The sequence below is a fragment of the Coregonus clupeaformis genome, chromosome 1 (genome assembly GCF_020615455.1).
Source record: "Coregonus clupeaformis isolate EN_2021a chromosome 1, ASM2061545v1, whole genome shotgun sequence".
Lineage (NCBI taxonomy): Eukaryota > Metazoa > Chordata > Actinopteri > Salmoniformes > Salmonidae > Coregonus > Coregonus clupeaformis.
This window is the reverse complement of record NC_059192.1, coordinates 43,398,070-43,414,924: the sequence shown is the minus strand read 5'-3', so window position 1 is coordinate 43,414,924 and position 16,855 is coordinate 43,398,070. Positions and strand designations below refer to the sequence as shown.

At 42.6% G+C, this 16,855-nt stretch overlaps 1 protein-coding gene across 1 annotated transcript; it reads right to left on the bottom strand.

The window, feature by feature from the left end:
- Positions 1-28: 28 nt before the first annotated feature.
- Positions 29-14,226, bottom strand: opn3 (opsin 3). The gene is made up of 4 exons (XM_041879821.2): positions 13,756-14,226; positions 5,992-6,311; positions 4,712-4,963; positions 29-1,405 (listed from the first exon to the last, which is right to left on the bottom strand). The coding sequence occupies exons 1-4, from the start codon at positions 14,072-14,074 to the stop codon at positions 1,136-1,138; spliced, it is 1,161 nt and encodes a 386-aa protein (XP_041735755.1). The 5' UTR covers positions 14,075-14,226; the 3' UTR covers positions 29-1,135.
- Positions 14,227-16,855: the final 2,629 nt, after the last annotated feature.

The following is a 16,855-nucleotide window of genomic DNA, read 5'->3' as shown; positions in this document are numbered from 1 at the left end:
AATATGATAATAATCTCCTCATCAACTGTTTTCATAGGGGACAACCCAGGAGGCTTATGAAATTAGCTCCGTCTGCAACCTGGAGCCGCTGGAGTTTCTTATCACTGCAGACTGTGGAACCAGTCTGATCTTGACCACAATCTCTTCCCTCTTTAATTACATTCATATTATTCTACATGAATAATTCCACCAAATGTCATTTCACAGTGATTGCACTTATCACGCTAGCGAGTGTGGTGAAATTAAATAAGGAAGATTTTTAAAAATTGCATCTCATCCGCGGTTTTCTTAAAATATGATCTCTTCATTGTATCTGGATGTGACAAAGGCGGAGAGAGTGTTGTGCAGAATGTGCTGCTGCAATATTGTAAGGCTTTTTACCATCAGTTTGAAGCTGTATACAGTCATTCAGCACGATTGTGCTGCCAACCAGGAAAATAATAATTATCAATATCACTTCCTCAGCCAATCACTGGTCCATTAACACTGCTGGCCTCCGGTATCACACAGGAGGTCCTGTTAAAAAACAATCAACTCAGCATGAGATTATGTCGAAGGCTGGCAGACATGATTAGATAGGGGCCGTTGAAAACAACAGGGTACAAGTTAAGAGAAATATGTCTCAAATTCACAGCTACATCATTTGTTTACCACAGCTGATGGTAGATAGAGCGGTTCACGGCGTTCATGGCGAGAAAGTCTGTGAACAGGACATTAAACACTTCCAGTAGTCTTGGGTCAGAAAGGTGTTTTGGCTTTTGAGAGGAAACACCTCCGGGTTTGCTGTATCATGAGAGGAAGTCCTGAGGTATACAGATGAACAGGTGATAGATGGAGGTGATTAGTCAGTTCTCATGGTGACCTGGATGTAGCATGATGTACTACAGTACCCATAATGCTCTGTCACAGCGGCCGCACCTGGATGAATACAGAGGAACAGGAGATAGATGGAGGTGACTAGTCATTTCCCATGGTGACCTGGATGTAGCATGATGTGCTATAGTACCCATAATGCTCTGTCACAGCGGCCACACCTGGATGAATACAGAGGAACAGGTGATAGATGGAGGTGACTAGTCATTTCCCATGGTAACCTGGATGTAGCATGATGTGCTACAGTACCCATAATGCTCTGTCACAGCGGCCGCACCTGCATGACCACTGACAACAAACGGCCGCTCTTGGAGGTGGTGTCCAGGTGGTGCACGTCGTTGCTGGCGATGATGAAGATGATGGACGAGGAGCTGAAGGTCACCCTCTTCTTTGGTCGGTCCCCATCCCCTCGGTGGGACATGACGATTGGGCGGATGGGCCGCTCGATGCTCTGGGCCAGGGGGCGGTCCTTGATGCTGTGCTGAATCCACGAGAGCCGGGAGCACAACAGCTGCAGCAAGCAGTGCCGGAACTGCAAGAGGAACAGGAGGAGGAGGAGAAAAAAGAGAGCAAGGGAAGAGTGTTGTTACTCAAATGGAAGTGTTTGTTCACTTTCCCACTCAAATGGAAGTGTTTGTTCACTTTCCCAAAAAGAAAAGACACCATGGTAATACTTTAACATTAAGGGCTCGATTCAACCCATTCAAAGCGTTGTAACGCAATTTTAATTTTAAGGTAATTTCAGATTGAGCCGACATATGCAGCGTTTACCGTGAATTTCCTGTTGCTGCAGGATTATTTCCCTGCTGTAGCAAACTGGCTCAAACTAAGATCCTACCAGATCACAACATTTTACAGATGAACCATTGAGAGCATCCTGTTGTGCTGTATCACCGCCTGGTATGGCAACTGCACCGCTCACAACCGCAGGGCTCTCCAGAGGGTGGTGCGGTCTGCCCAATGCATCAGCGGGGGCACACTGCCTGCCCTCCAGGACACCTACAGCACCCAATGTCACAGGAAGGCCAAAAAGATAATCAAGGACACCCCGCTATCATCCAGAAGGAGAGGCCAGTACAGGTGCATCAAAACTGGGACCGAGAGACTGAAATACAGCTTCTATCTCAAGGCCATCAGACTGTTAAATAGCCATCACTAGCCAGCCTCCACCCAGTACCCTGCCCTGAACTTAGTCACTGTCACTAGCCGGCTACCACCCGGTTATTCAACCCTGAACCTTAGAGGCTGCTGCCCTATGTACATAGACATGGAATCACTGGTCACTTTAATAATGTTTACATACTGTTTTACTCATTTCATATGTATTCTAGCCAATTACATCCTATTCAACTATTGCTGTATATATACACTATTCTATCCTACGTATTCTACAGATATACTAAATATTCTATTCACATACTGTCCATAATGTCTATAATGTGTATACATTCCATACATATATACATACATATATATATATATATATATGTATAATATACTCCGGACTCCGTAATAACATCTGCTAAATATGTGTATGCCAGTGGCGGTCAGTGCCGTTTATGATGAGGGAGGACGATTAATTTTTTCATGAGCATGGCCTTATTTCTATTACAGCATGTTGGATGACTGTCATTCATATTCCGTTCACCCAGTTCAATGTAACATCATTAGGTTTAGGCTACTACATGATACTCAAATTTTCCCTATACCCATCATGAGTTTGCTACAACCTAGCCTATGAATGAAAGTTTACAACGTAGGTGCACACAGGTCAAGAGAACATTTTGAGTTGACAGACAGTGACACATTCAATACCGCCTTGCACACTCTTGCCTGCATCTAGCTTATCTAGGGTGAAATCATTAGTCCAACAGTTGCAAACGAGAGTTTCTATTGGACAAATTCAGGTATATTTATTCCCGTTTCGTTTGCTTCCGTTTAAGAAATGTTTTTCAACAGAATCGGCGGAATGAATACACCCCTGATCACGCATAAACCCAGTTCAATTTCATAGCAGCCACATTGTATTCCTTCTCACCTGTCACGGTTTCGGCCGAGGCTGCTCCTCCTCCTTGCTCGGGCAGGCTTCGGCGGTCGTCGTCCCCGGAGTACTAGCTGCCACCATTGTATGTTATCGATGTTTGTTTGGTTTTGTCTTCCTTGTTCACCCTGTTTCCTGTTAGTGTTAATTATGTTCCCTATATGTGTCTTGTTTGGTTTGTAGTGAGTTGTGTGTAATTGTTCCGCCTGTCCGTAGGTGCTGTATTTTTGCTCCACTGTGTTTTCGTGTACTGACGCACTTTTGCGTAGTCTTGTGCCATTGGAGTGTTTTTGCGCCCTGTTGCGTAATCGCTCGCCTCCTTGTTTTGTTGAGGCCCGTTTCTTTGTATTATCGTGTCTTCCAGTAAAGTCTGTTGGAAGTAGCTTCTGTGTCCTGCGCCTGACTCCTACACCACATCCACATCAGCCTGACATCACCTCTATGCACTCTCCTCCTCTCACCTTTTCCCTTCGTTTGTGGACTTCAATGAACACATCAGCTGTATGTGACCAGGTGAAAAGACCTTTCCAAGCCAAATCATGTCATAACCGCTACACACAGCCTACATCGTTGTCCCCATATTAGCTAAAGTAACATCCTAGTCAACATAGCTAATAGAACTAATGCGTTAGAAAACCCGCTACAATCATGCAGTAACGTTACAGACAGTGTATAGTCAGTAAGCAGTTACACCAGCGGGCCCCAGTGGAAATAAATTAATAAAACCAAAAGCTTACCTTGACCTGGAAGAGTTCCAGTGTTGTGTTGGCTAGTCCTAGCCAGCTAGCAAACATAGCATCCCTCTGTTTGTGCCGGGTGTTTGAGTACCTAAACTAGCCAGCTGCATTTGCTAGCTAAGTAAGTGAAATTGAAAAAAATGACACTCTCTCTCTCTTGCTTCTCCTTCATTTTTGAAGAAATGAATTTGTTGAAAACTATTGTCTTTCTCTTTGAATCAACTACTCACCACATTTTATGCACTGCAGTGCTAGCTAGCTGTAGCTTATGCTTTCAGTACTAGATTTATTCTCTGATCCTTTGATTGGGTGGACAACATGTCAGTTCATGCTGCAAGAGTTCTGATAGGTTGGAGGATGTCCTCCAGAAGTTGTCATAATTACTGTGTAAGTCTATGGAAGGGGGTGAGAACCAAGAGCCTCCAAGGTTTTGTATTGAAGTCAATGTACCAAGAGGAGGACGGAAGCTAGCTGTCCTCCGGCTACACCATGGTGCTACCCTACAGAGTGCTGTTGAGACTACTGTAGACCTTCATTACAAAACTGTGTGTTTAATCAATTATTTGGTGACGTGAATATATTTAGTATTTAGTATAGTTTTATCTAAAAAGGATAACTTTTTCAATGTTTCAATTTTTATTTTTATGAAATTCACAGAGGAAGATGGTCCTCCCCTTCCTCCTCTGAGGAGCCTCCACTGGTGTATACGACCAATAAAATTGGATTTGATTTGATATTCTAGCCAAACTACAAGACTAAGTAACAAAATTATATTATTGTGAACATTTACAGAGATTTTATCATCAGTGTGGTATGTTGAAGGGACATTACACTCCAAAGTTTGTCAGATGTTTTTAGCCCTCAAAAGTGGTCTTCTGCTGAGATAAATCCATGTCCCAGGTCATGTGTTTTGTATATTCAGCTATTATGCTACAATGAGGTTGAAAACATCAGATAAACTTTGATTTTGAAGTGTGTTTTCCCTTTAAATTTGGGAAAGGGCTTGTTTCCAAGCCTTTCTGCTATCAACATAAGTGTGTCAGGTCAGAGGTCCCATCACCTTTCTGCTCATGAAGATGTAGATGAGAGGGTTATAGGCCGTGCTGGACTTGGCGAAGAAGGAGGGGATGATGGCGACGGCGGGGGTGACCATGCTCTTCCTGCCAAAGGCTTCCATCATGGACACCACGGCGTAGGGCGTCCAGCACACCAGGAAACAAGAGATCATCAAGAGGAACATGACGGCCATCTTCCTCTCGTAGCGCAGGATCTTAATGATCTGCACTGTCTGAAGGTCCTGGATGGAGCGGAGCTGTTGGGAATGACAATAGGAAAAAATCTCATCACTCACTAACATGGTCTAATTAGAATATGTAAAAAACAACAAAAGACATTCCAGTTATACACTGGAGTATACATGACATAGACTGACCAGGTGAAAGCTATGATCCCTTATTGATGTCACTTGTTAAATCCACTTCAATCAGTGTAGATAAAGGGGCGGAGACAGGTTAAAGAAGGATTTTGATTGAGATATGGATTGTGTATGTATGCCAGTCAGAGGGTGAATGGGCAAGACAAAATATTGAAGTGCTTTTGAACGGGGTAGTAGGTGCCAGGCACACCGGTTTGTGTCAAGAACTATAATGTGATGTGTTTTTCACGCTCAACAGTTTCCCGTGTGTATCAAGAATGGTCCACCACCCAAAGGACATCCAGACAATTTCACACAACTGTGGGAAGCACTGGAGTCAACATGGGCCAGCATCACTGTGGAATGCCTTCGACACCTTGCAGAGTCCATGCCCTGAGGATTTTGGGGGGGATTATATGTCACTTGTACTGACCTTATGCACTCCCCACAAAAAATAAGATTGTCTCTGCATGTGAATGTCAGCTCACTTCTTTCAGACCTTTACAGAAGATAAAGAGAGGACTTTTTATGAAAGATGATATGCTTGATCCTCTGGTTGTTAATGAAGGAGAGAAGATAAGTCTCCATCTTTCTTATGCTTAATGAGGCCACAGAGGACACAATGACATTCAGTGGTGCTTTATATTGGCATCGGCCTCAGATCCCCAAGCGCATGCACTAGAATTTCATTTGTAGGCTGCTACATCATTTCGCCATTGTTTAGTCGAGTTCGCTTTGTTTGTCTTGCGTCCTTGTTGAATGTAAGTACTAGCCTACCTTTGATTTAAGCCTTTTATTTAAAGGCCCAGTGCAGTCAAAAACGTGATTTTCCTGTGTTTTATATATATTTCTACACTATGAGGTTGGAATAATACTGTGAAATTGTGAAAATGATGATAATGCCATTTTAGTGTCCTTGTTCTTACCATTTGCACTGTGTAAAGAATGTTCCCATAGCAGTAGATCATAATGCCCACTGGTACGAAGAAGCAGGCCAGGAGAAAGAAGAGAATGAAGGAGGCATCGTTAGGGTCCTTGGAAGTCCAGTCCAGAGAGCAGCCTAACTGGTGGATCTCCAGGGTGTAGCGGTTCCACCCCAGAAGAGGAGCCCCTGTCCAGACCAGGGAGTAGAGCCAGATGTAAGTGATGCACCTCCAGGCCCAGGGGAAGTCCACCACCTTAGCATGGACCACCCGGATGTAGCGCTCATAGGCCAGGGCCGAGAGACTCATGATGGACACGATGCCTGGAAGGGAGGGAGATGGGTGATGATGCTGAGTAATGATAGCGAATCTGGGTTATGAAATATCCATATGTAGGCCCTGATTATTACTGTCTATTGGTTATTACACTGTTATTCTGTACACGGTAGCCCAGAGGTTAGAGAAGCGGGCCAGCAACCGGAGGGTTTCCTGTTTGAATCCCAGTGCCGACAGGGGAAAGAAATCTGGCGGGAGTGAGCCGGGAACCGGGAGGGTTGCTGGCATCAATATCTGAGGTAACACCTACATCCGATGTTCTCTTAAGCAAGGAACTTAACCCCCTAAACTGCTCATTGGGCACTGCACCGAGGCTGCCCACTGCTCTAGCCTCTCCAACCTAATGTGTGTTTGTGTGTATGTGTGTGTGTATATCGGAGGGGTTGGGTAAAATAATAAGATACATTTTTGTCTGGACTAATAAAGTATACCTTATCTTGGGGTGCGGCATGTAGCTTAGCAGTTAAGAGCATTGGGCCAGTAACCGAAAGCTTGCTGCTTCTAATCCCCAAACTGGCAAAAAATCTGTCGATGTGCCCTTGAGCAAGGCACTTAACCTTAATTGCTCCAGGGTCGCAGTCAAACCTCCAAGGGTGTCTCAGGGATATTGGAATATGCAAAAAACGAATTTCCAATTCACATGATTATAACACACACTTGTACATGTGTGAAATAGGACAAATGTAAGCACCCACTTGATGATGATTTTATTACAGTTATTACTCAGTTCTCAATCGAATATTTTCTCAATATACTGTATATTCAATATCATAAATATTCTATTGCAGGGGTCTCCAACATTTTCTAGCATAAAAAATGTAACATGTCACGAGCTACTCTTTTTTTTTATAGCCTTTAAATAAGCATATTCTTCTCCTCTACCATGCAACTTTTCACCAGGTCCTTGGTGTACAAGAGATGTGTTTTCTGTCAATATACCTGGCTAATGGTTAATAAACAACTCTAAGGGGGCCCCATAAAATTATATTTTGTATTTTCCTGAATTCTGTTTTCTCTGTTTTATGTGTCCTGGTTTAGGAATTTTTTTCTTCTGTGTTTTACTCTTACAATTACAATTATTCATAGAGAAACAACGTAAATGGATGGTCTGAGTCCATGTCAATGCTTAAATCACATCAGAAGACCATCTATGAAGTCTGGAAGAAAAACACTAACACATTTTTTTTGTTTGTTGTGTAAATCCCCTTTAATTACATTTGGTAGCGTTCAGTTTCTCCATTGCACAGCAATTACTTTTGCCAGACATTTTACCCAATCAACACCAAGTGTTGCAGGACAGTTGTATTACATTATAGAGGGCCTTGTTTGAGCACAGTGTTACTGCACACTATAACACAACTAATATACTGTATAACATGTCGGTACAAGTCAAACTGACAGCACCACGCTGCATGAGTGCAATAGGTGTAACAGGTGCAGGATGTCCTTAGATAGTCATCCAAATTTAGACTTGAATAATGTGTGAGTGGTTTCACATGCTGTAGTAAATTAATATGGTATAAATAATCTCTACCATTCAACTCTCTTTCTGAGGGGATTTAGTGTGCCTGTAGGCTAATTATAATTAATTGTTATATTAACCAGCGTCTTTTTCAGTGTCTCTGCATTGGTGCAGGCTGTCCTTCTGTAGGATACACTGGTATAGAAATATATTTTTGTCAGTTTGGGCTATTGTTGTGCATTTTGAAAAGCCCTTCACATTTTATTGATCTGTTCAAAAGCAAACTTGGATCATAGTAACAATAATAATAATAATAATAATTTATTTAACTATTATAGCGCTATTCATTACATAAAGAATCTCAAAGCGCTTTAAAGCAACAAAAAATACAAGCAATTTAGAAAAAACAACCTGGTCTCAGAGAATTTTGTATAATTATGTATGTTAATCTCAAACACTCCATTTAGCATGATATGTTATGAATTACTATTCGTATGATATGCTATGAATTGCAATTCGTACAATATGTTACAGACTTGAAAAACGTATGATATGTTACGAATTCCAATTTATTGTTGCTAATGTTAGCTAGGTGGCTAGGTGGCTAACACTATTGTTAGCTAGCTGGCTAACGTTAGTTAGGCTAGAGGTTAGGGTTAAGGTTAGCTAATATGCTAAGTAGTTGCAAAGTAGCTAATATGCTAAAGTTGTCCATGATGAGATTCGAACACACAACCTTTGGGTTGCTAGAAGTTAGCATTATATGCTTACCCATCCACCCGGACCACCCACCCTATTTTTGTTTTTGCCTTAAGTAACCTTCTGTCCTATGTGACTGTACAAAACGTAACATATCATTCTATACTGAACAAAAATATAAACGCAACATGCAACAATTTCAAAGATTTTACCGAGTTACAGTTCTTATGATGAATTCAGTCAATTGAAATAAATTAATTAGGCCCTAATCTATGGATTTCACCACTGGGCAGGGGCGCAGCCATGGGTGGGTCTAGCTCCCAAGTGGGTGGGCCTATGCCCTCCCAGGCACACCCATGGCAGCACACCCATGGCTGCACCCCCAGCCACTGTAGAGCCAGGCCTAGTCAATCAGAATGAGTTTTTCCCCACAAAAGGGCGTTATTACAGACATAAATACTCCTCAGTTTCATCAGCTGTCTGGGTGGCTGGTCTCAGATGATCCTGCAAGTGAAGAAGCCGGATGTGGAGGTCCTGGGCTTGCGTGGTTAAATGTGGTCTGCGGTTGAGGCCGGTTGGACGTAATGCCAAATTCTCTAAAACGACGTTGGAGGCGGCTTATGGTAGAGAAATTAAAATTACATTCTCTGGCAACAGCTCTGGTGGACATTCCTGCAGTCAGCATGCCAATTGCAAGCTCCCTCAAAACTTGAGACATCTGTGGCATTGTGTTGTGCAGTGGCGATTTTAGCATGTAAATCTTGGTGGGGCAAACTCCCCAAATTTTGCTAGGACGGACGTAGTCAATATAACTATTTGTTCAGCACTTTTGAAATGTACAGTAACAGAATTCAGAACATGGGCCGTTCATACCGTATTCTCCCTGTACACCTAGTCAGAACCGTAGCATAAATAAAGGGGACATGTAAGCAGACAATGAAAAATCGTACAATATTTGATGATTCAATTTCTCTAAAACAGGCTATAGGCACCACCAAGTCAGAACAGTAGGCTACATTATGAGGGGGGAAAGGACGTAATTATTAAGGTGAGGCATATGGGCTACTAACAGCTTACTACACAACATACACTTAGTATTACTTTCTTAGCTACAGTATACATACAGTGTGGGAAAAAAGTATTTGATCCCCTGCTGATTTTGTATGTTTGCCCACTGACAAAGAAATGATCAGGCTATAATTTTAATGGTAGGTTTATTTGAACAGTGAGAGACAGAATAACAACAAAAAAATCCAGAGAAATGCATGTCAAAAATGTTATAAATTGATTTGCATTTTAATGAGGGAAATAAGTATTTGACCAGAAAGATTTCTGGCTCCCAGGTGTCTTTTATACAGGTAACGAGCTGAGATTAGGAGCACACTCTTAAAGGGAGTGCTCCTAATATCAGCTTGTTACCTGTATAAAAGACACCTGTCCACAGAAGCAATCAATCAATCAGATTCCAAACTCTCCACCATGGCCAAGACCAAAGAGCTCTCCAAGGATGTCAGGAACAAGATTGTAGACCTACACAAGGCTGGAATGGGCTACAAGACCACCGCCAAGCAGCTTGGTGAGAAGGTGACAACAGTTGGTGTGATTATTCGCAAATGGAAGAAACACAAAAGAACTGTCAATCTCCCTCGGCCTGGGCCTCCATGCAAGATCTCACCTCGTGGAGTTGCAATGATCATGAGAACGGTGAGGAATCAGCCCAGAACTACACAGGAGGATCTTGTCAATGATCTCAAGGCAGCTGGGACCATAGTCACCAAGAAAACAATTGGTAACACACTATGCCGTGAAGGACTGAAATCCTGCAGCGCCCGCAAGGTCCCCCTGCTCAAGAAGCACATATACAGGCCCGTCTGAAGTTTGCCAATGAACATCTGAATGATTCAGAGGAGAACTGGGTGAAAGTGTTGTGGTCAGATGAGACCAAAATCGAGCTCTTTGGCATCAACTCAGTTTGGAGGAGGAGGAATGCTGCCTATGACCCCAAGAACACCACCCCCACCGTCAAACATGGAGATGGAAACATTATGCTTTGGGGGTGTTTTTCTGCTAAGGGGACAGGACAACTTCACCACATCAAAGGGACGATGGACGGGCCATGTACCGTCAAATCTTAGGTGAGAACCTCCTTCCCTCAGCCAGGGCATTGAAAATGGGTCGTGGATGGGTATTCCAGCATGACAATGACCCAAAACACACGGCCAAGGCAACAAAGGAGTGGCTCAAGAAGAACCACATTAAGGTCCTGGAGTGGCCTAATCCCATAGAAAATCTGTGGAGGGAGCTGAAGGTTCGAGTTGCCAAACGTCAGGCTCGCGACTTGGAGAAGATCTGCAAAGAGGAGTGGGACAAAATCCCTCCTGAGATGTGTGCAAACCTGGTGGCCAACTACAAGAAACGTCTGACCTCTGTGATTGCCAACAAGGGTTTTGCCACCAAGTACTAAGTCATGTTTTGCAGAGGGGTCAAATACTTATTTCCCTCATTAAAATGCTAATTAATTTATAACATTTTTTACATGCGTTTTCTGGATTTTTTTGTTGTTATTCTGTCTCTCACTGTTCAAATAAACCTACCATTAAAATGATAGACTGATCATGTCTTTGTCAGTGGGCAAACGTACAAAATCAGCAGGGGATCAAATACTTTTTTCCCTCACTGTATTTCCCTGGTATATTACATCATTTATGCAGCAGCATACAATACATGTTTGGACTCACCTTGTTGTGCTCACTTTAACAGGAAGGTGGCACGGTGGTCCTTGTGGGCAAATTTTGTCATTAACCCTTGTCATCAAAGTCTGGCATTCTCTGGATTTATGGTGCTTTCAAGACAACTGGGAACTCTGAAAAAAACAAGGTTGAATCATGACGTCAGTGATCTTCAGGTCGGAGCTCTAGAAAGAGGCCCGAGTTCCCGACTTGGAATTCCGAGTTGGATGACAGTTTTTTCCTAGTTCCCAGTTGTCTTGAACTCACTGAAGTCTGAGATTTCCCAATTCCGAGTTTCCAGTTGTTTTGAATGCGGCAGAAGTCATGCTGGATTGACAGCATGGCCAACGCCCATGGTGTCGAATGTTTATCCTTTTAAGCTTAGAAAAGAGACCCTTAAACCCAGACTTGGACCACACACCCACTGAATAGCAGGCTAGTGATTTATTTGCAACGCTTGCAGTTAGCTACTGATAACTTCTAAACCACTCATTGTTGAATTTGTGATTTCCAATTTGTTGTGTAATGTTTATGTCCAATGGCCGATGAGCACCGATACGTTTTATCTATAATTTCTCTTCATAATTTCTCTTCATATGACAAGGATTGAAAAGGATTTGCCAGTAGATATTCGACTTGATTCATGATGATGACTGCTAGCTTGCTAGGTAAGATTTAGAAAGTATGATGTTGACATGATCAGTCCAATCAAAGCTACGGTAGATATAACGTGATTTGACATAATTCTATCTGTGGCCAATGACCTTGAGCCTTCTTGGATGGGCAATTCTAATGTTTTTTATTTTTTTTATTTAACCAGGCAAGTCAGTTAAGAACAAATTCTTATTTACAATGACAGCCTATCCCGGCCAAACCCAGACAACGCTGGGCCAATTGTGCGCCGCCCTATGTCCCCATGAGTGACAGAACACTGAGCCAATCACGGCGCAACTAGAGAACATTACCAACCCCTATGCTCCATATTTTCCGCTGGCTGTCCCACCACCACAGGAGGCACTGTTTGTATGCGACTCTATTTACTCAAAAAAATTTTTTTACATTGTTTGCAAACTGATATGTGACACGTATTAATGCCAAAAGAACTTGCTAAACAGGCAACAACAACAAAAACTTTTAGCTCAACAGGTGGGGCTCAAAACCGATGGGGCTCAAAACAGATTGACGGGTCGCCACTGGTGTTGTGTGACAAAACTACACATTTTAGAGTGGCCTTTTATTGTCCCCAGCACAAGGTGCACCTGTGCAATGATCATGCAATTTAATCAGCTTCTTGATATGCCACACCTGTCAGGTGGATGGATTATCTTGGCAAAGGAGAAATGCTCACTGACAGGGATGTAAACAAATTTGTGCACAACATTTTAGAGAAATAAGCTTTTTGTCTGTTTGGAACATTTCTGGGATATTTTATGTCAGCTCATGAAACATGCTACCAACACTTTACATGTTGCGTTTATATATATATTTTTCAGTATAATTTGAGTGTCCCGGATTTACATTTACTATGTTACCTCTAGTCTATGAGACCAGGCTGGTAAAAACAACATCACAATATCATGAGATGGACAGTCATTAGAAAGTTAATGGCTTGAGTGGTCATCTAAGGGAGGTGATGAAGGGGGGCAGGCAAGCAGGCAGCACGGTCTTATCAAGGTGTCTCGCCTTAGTGAGGTGCATAGTGAGGTACAATGCGAGCATCAAAGTCAAATGACCATGTTGTTTTATCCACATGTACTACAGTAACACCCATCCATCCAACAAGAATGAACCATTCGAGTCAAGAAATATCATGATATTTTTTTTTTTTTTTACATGTAAGATGTTTACAATATGAAAATATTTGACAGATGAGAAAAGTCAACCATATAATTAAATTGGTGAACCTTGTGGTTAGCCAACAGTAGGTTACATGTGCCTAAGAGAGATGAGGGTAGAGAGAGAGAGAGAGAGAGAGAGAGAGAGAGAGAGAGAGAGAGAGAGAGAGAGAGAGAAGAGAGAGCAGAGGGCGTGAAGGTTGCACTAACCAGCTTTAAGTTTTCATCCACATAGTGATTTGCATAGTTGCAATGGCATTCATAAACATCCACAACTATAAAAAGACTGGTTTCATAAATCAATAGAGAGAACGTGGGCTAAACAGTTCTCCCTTAGAATAAGATGGATAGGAACTGTCCCCTGCAATAGACGTTTATGGGATCACTTATGAAAATGCAATAGCCCAAAAGACTACACTTCTTTATCTGAGCATTTTTAACACATAAAAACATGAAATACAAAAGAAATGGAAAGGATGCCACTAAACATTACATGGATTATTCAAATATATAAAAACATATTTTGAAATAACTCTTAAAGGGGTAATCTGAGATTTCTACATCCATTTATTTTAATTATATATAGGCTACTCATTGATTCTTGAAGAATGTATAAACAGCTTTGTTATTGTTTGAACTTCAGATTGCCCCTTTAATATGTGTGAATCTTGGCGCGACACCCAAAAAGGACTGAAGATCTACTAACCAAATAAACTGTTGCTGAATCCGTCCCAAATGCATGTTGCCGAGTTCCAGACCCATCCGCCTTTGATGCACGAAACAAACGTAAAGTTTATTCCAATGACAGACACCAACAAGTCACTTATACTTATGTTTACTATTAACAAATTTGTGGGCGTCCGGAGTCTCTTGAATCTGTAGTAAAGCACGATTACAATAATATTGTTGCAAAATCCGAAGACTCCGATTGTTCCGATGGCAAAAGCAAGGAGTTTGTAAGTACCAACCGCAAATATATATTCTTCTGTATTATTTTCAGTGCTAGCTAAATTCGCAGGATTCATTGCTTGAATAACTTCCCTCCCAACATTGTGCTGTGGGCGCGATGACCTGTCTAGTGTGGCGAGGACGGAAGATCTTCTACGCCGCAGTTGGATTACTGACGCAGCTCTAAACCAGTTAAACGTGCGACAGCTCTTTGGAGAAATCAGGGCAATTTTCCTGAGGATGGAAGGCTCAAATGTACAGTATTTCTCGAGGAGTTACATCACCGGTAGTCTCCCATTGTCACGTGAATTAGTTGGCATCCACTGTACTGTACCTCCAGACTGGTAAAGTTGTGTTAAGGACATATGTACATTTTCACATGACCCTCCCATTGTACTGTAAAATAAATTGAACACCCTTCCCCTAAATAGAATTAACTTAAAATAATAAGAAAAAAAAACAATCAGAAGGTTGAGGGTTAGCAGACCACCACAGAGGATCTCACTGTCCCTGCCTGTTTCATTACTTCATCATCAGAGCCGGTTGCAGACAATGATGAGCTAGGGGGAAATACCATTTTCAACATTTATAATTATATAAAATATATGCAACGAATTTTCCACCAACAGGTTTCTGTGCCAATGCACCACACAACCAATAAACAAAACATACCGACATTGTTTGCGTTTTTAACTCCACAATAAATAGACTATGTCAATCTCGACAAACAGAAAACACATCCCTCACAATCTCTGAATGTCATTAAACTTTTTGGTGTTTTGTAACAGATGTCTCTTTCTATTCATCAAATTGCCTGCACAGTTTGGATTGTTTGATTGATTGATTTTATTTGCCAGTGAAAAAAAATACATATACAAATAAAAGTTACCGGGATTGCACAATAACGTCGGGGAGTTATTTCCATTGTGGTCCCTACTTTTTCTGCAGCATATGTTACAGTAATATAAGGACTGAATGCACATCTAATTTACACATCTCCATCTGGCTTTCAGAGGTCACGTTATTTTTTAACATAGCTACATCTATGGGCTTTTCTGTTTTTCTGTTGTGCCTAATGTGCAGTAGCCTATATCATAGGCTGTGAAAATGTACATATGTCCTTAACACAACTTTACCAGTCTGGAGTTACAGTACAGTGGATGCTGACGATACACAACTAATCTTCTCCTTTCCCCCTTCTGATAACCAGGTGGCGAATCGCATCTCTGCATGTCTGGCAGACATATCAGTATGGATGACGGATCACCACCTCAAGATGAACCTTGGCAAGACGGAGCTGCTCTTCCTCCCGGGGAAGGACTGCCCGTTCCATGATCTCGCCATCACGGTTGACAACTCCGTTGTGTCCTCCTCCCAGAGTGCGAAGAGCCTTGGCGTGACCCTGGACAACACCCTGTCGTTCTCCGCTAACATCAAGGCGGTGACCCGATCCTGCAGGTTCATGCTCTACAACATTCGGAGAGTACGACCCTGCCTTACACAGGAAGCGGCACAGGTCCTAATCCAGGCACTTGTCATCTCCCCGTCTGGATTACTGCAACTCGCTGTTGGCTGGGCTCCCTGCCTGTGCCATTAAACCCCTACAACTCATCCAGAATGCCGCAGCCCGTCTGGTGTTCAACCTTCCCAAGTTCTCTCACGTCACCCCGCTCCTCCGCACACTCCACTGGCTTCCAGTTGAAGCTCGCATCTGTTACAAGACCATGGTGCTTGCCTATGGAGCTGTGAGGGGAACGGCACCTCTGTACCTTCAGGCTCTGATCAGTCCCTACACCCAAACGAGGGCATTGCGTTCATCCACCTCTGGCCTGCTGGCTCCCCTTCCTCTGCGGAAGCATAGTTCCTGCTCAGCCCAGTCAAAACTGTTCGCTGCTCTGGCACCCCAATGGTGGAACAAGCTCCCTCACGACGCCAGGACAGCGGAGTCACTCACCACCTTCCGGAGACATTTGAAACCCCACCTCTTTAAGGAATACCTGGGATAGGATAAAGTAATCCTTCTACCCCCCCCTTAATAAAAAAAAAAAAGATTTTAAAAAACAAACAAACAAAAAAAATTGTAAAGTGGTTATCCCACTGGCTATAGGGTGAATGCACCAATTTGTAAGTCGCTCTGGATAAGAGCGTCTGCTAAATGTCGTAAATGTAATGTAAATGTACACAGCCTATATCATAGGCTACGTATTGGATAACGGCACAATAATTTGGTGCTTTTTTGGTGCTTGGGCTCATAAAATGTCTTTAATTTATGGCTCATTAGGCTCAGGTAGACTTGAATTTTCATGCCGATCAAAGCTCGAATCAAATCCAGACATATTAATATGCTTTATATGCCTTAGAATGACACGTCCGGTTTGGGCGCGAAATACTGGGTTACTCGGGAGAAAAGTGATTATTCTCGGGATGGAACATTTGTGAAATACCGGGAAAATATTCAACCCAAGTCTGTAGCTTATTCTTTAGATGTTTGGGGCTGCTAGTTCCAACCTTGTTGGCTGGCCCTCACTACATATTCGTCGCCAAACCCACTGGCTCCAGGTCATCTATAAATTACTGCTAGGCAAATCCCCGTCTTACCTTAGCTCACTGGTCACCATAGCAACACCCACCCGTAGTCTGCACTCCAGCAGGTATATCTCACTGGTCATCCCCAAAACCAACGCCTCCTTTGGCCGCCATTCCTTCCAGTTCTCTGCTGCCAATGACTGGAACGAACTGCAAAAATCTCTGAAGCTGGAGACTCTTATCTCCCTCACTAACTTTAAGCGTCAGTTGTCAGAGCAGTTTACCGATCACTGCACCTGTACACAGCCATTCTGAAATTAGCCCACCCAACT

Bases quoted from the DNA above. Each gene is read 5' to 3' on its own strand.
- opn3 (XM_041879821.2), bottom strand. From the start codon at position 14,074: ATGAATCCTGCGAATTTAGCTAGCACTGAAAATAATACAGAAGAATAT. The intron at 4,964-5,991 runs GTAAGAACAAGG...CATTCCCAACAG, and splicing joins TTCTTTACACAGTGCAAATG to CTCCGCTCCATCCAGGACCT. The intron at 1,406-4,711 runs GTGATGGGACCT...TTCCTCTTGCAG, and splicing joins ACATCTTCATGAGCAGAAAG to TTCCGGCACTGCTTGCTGCA.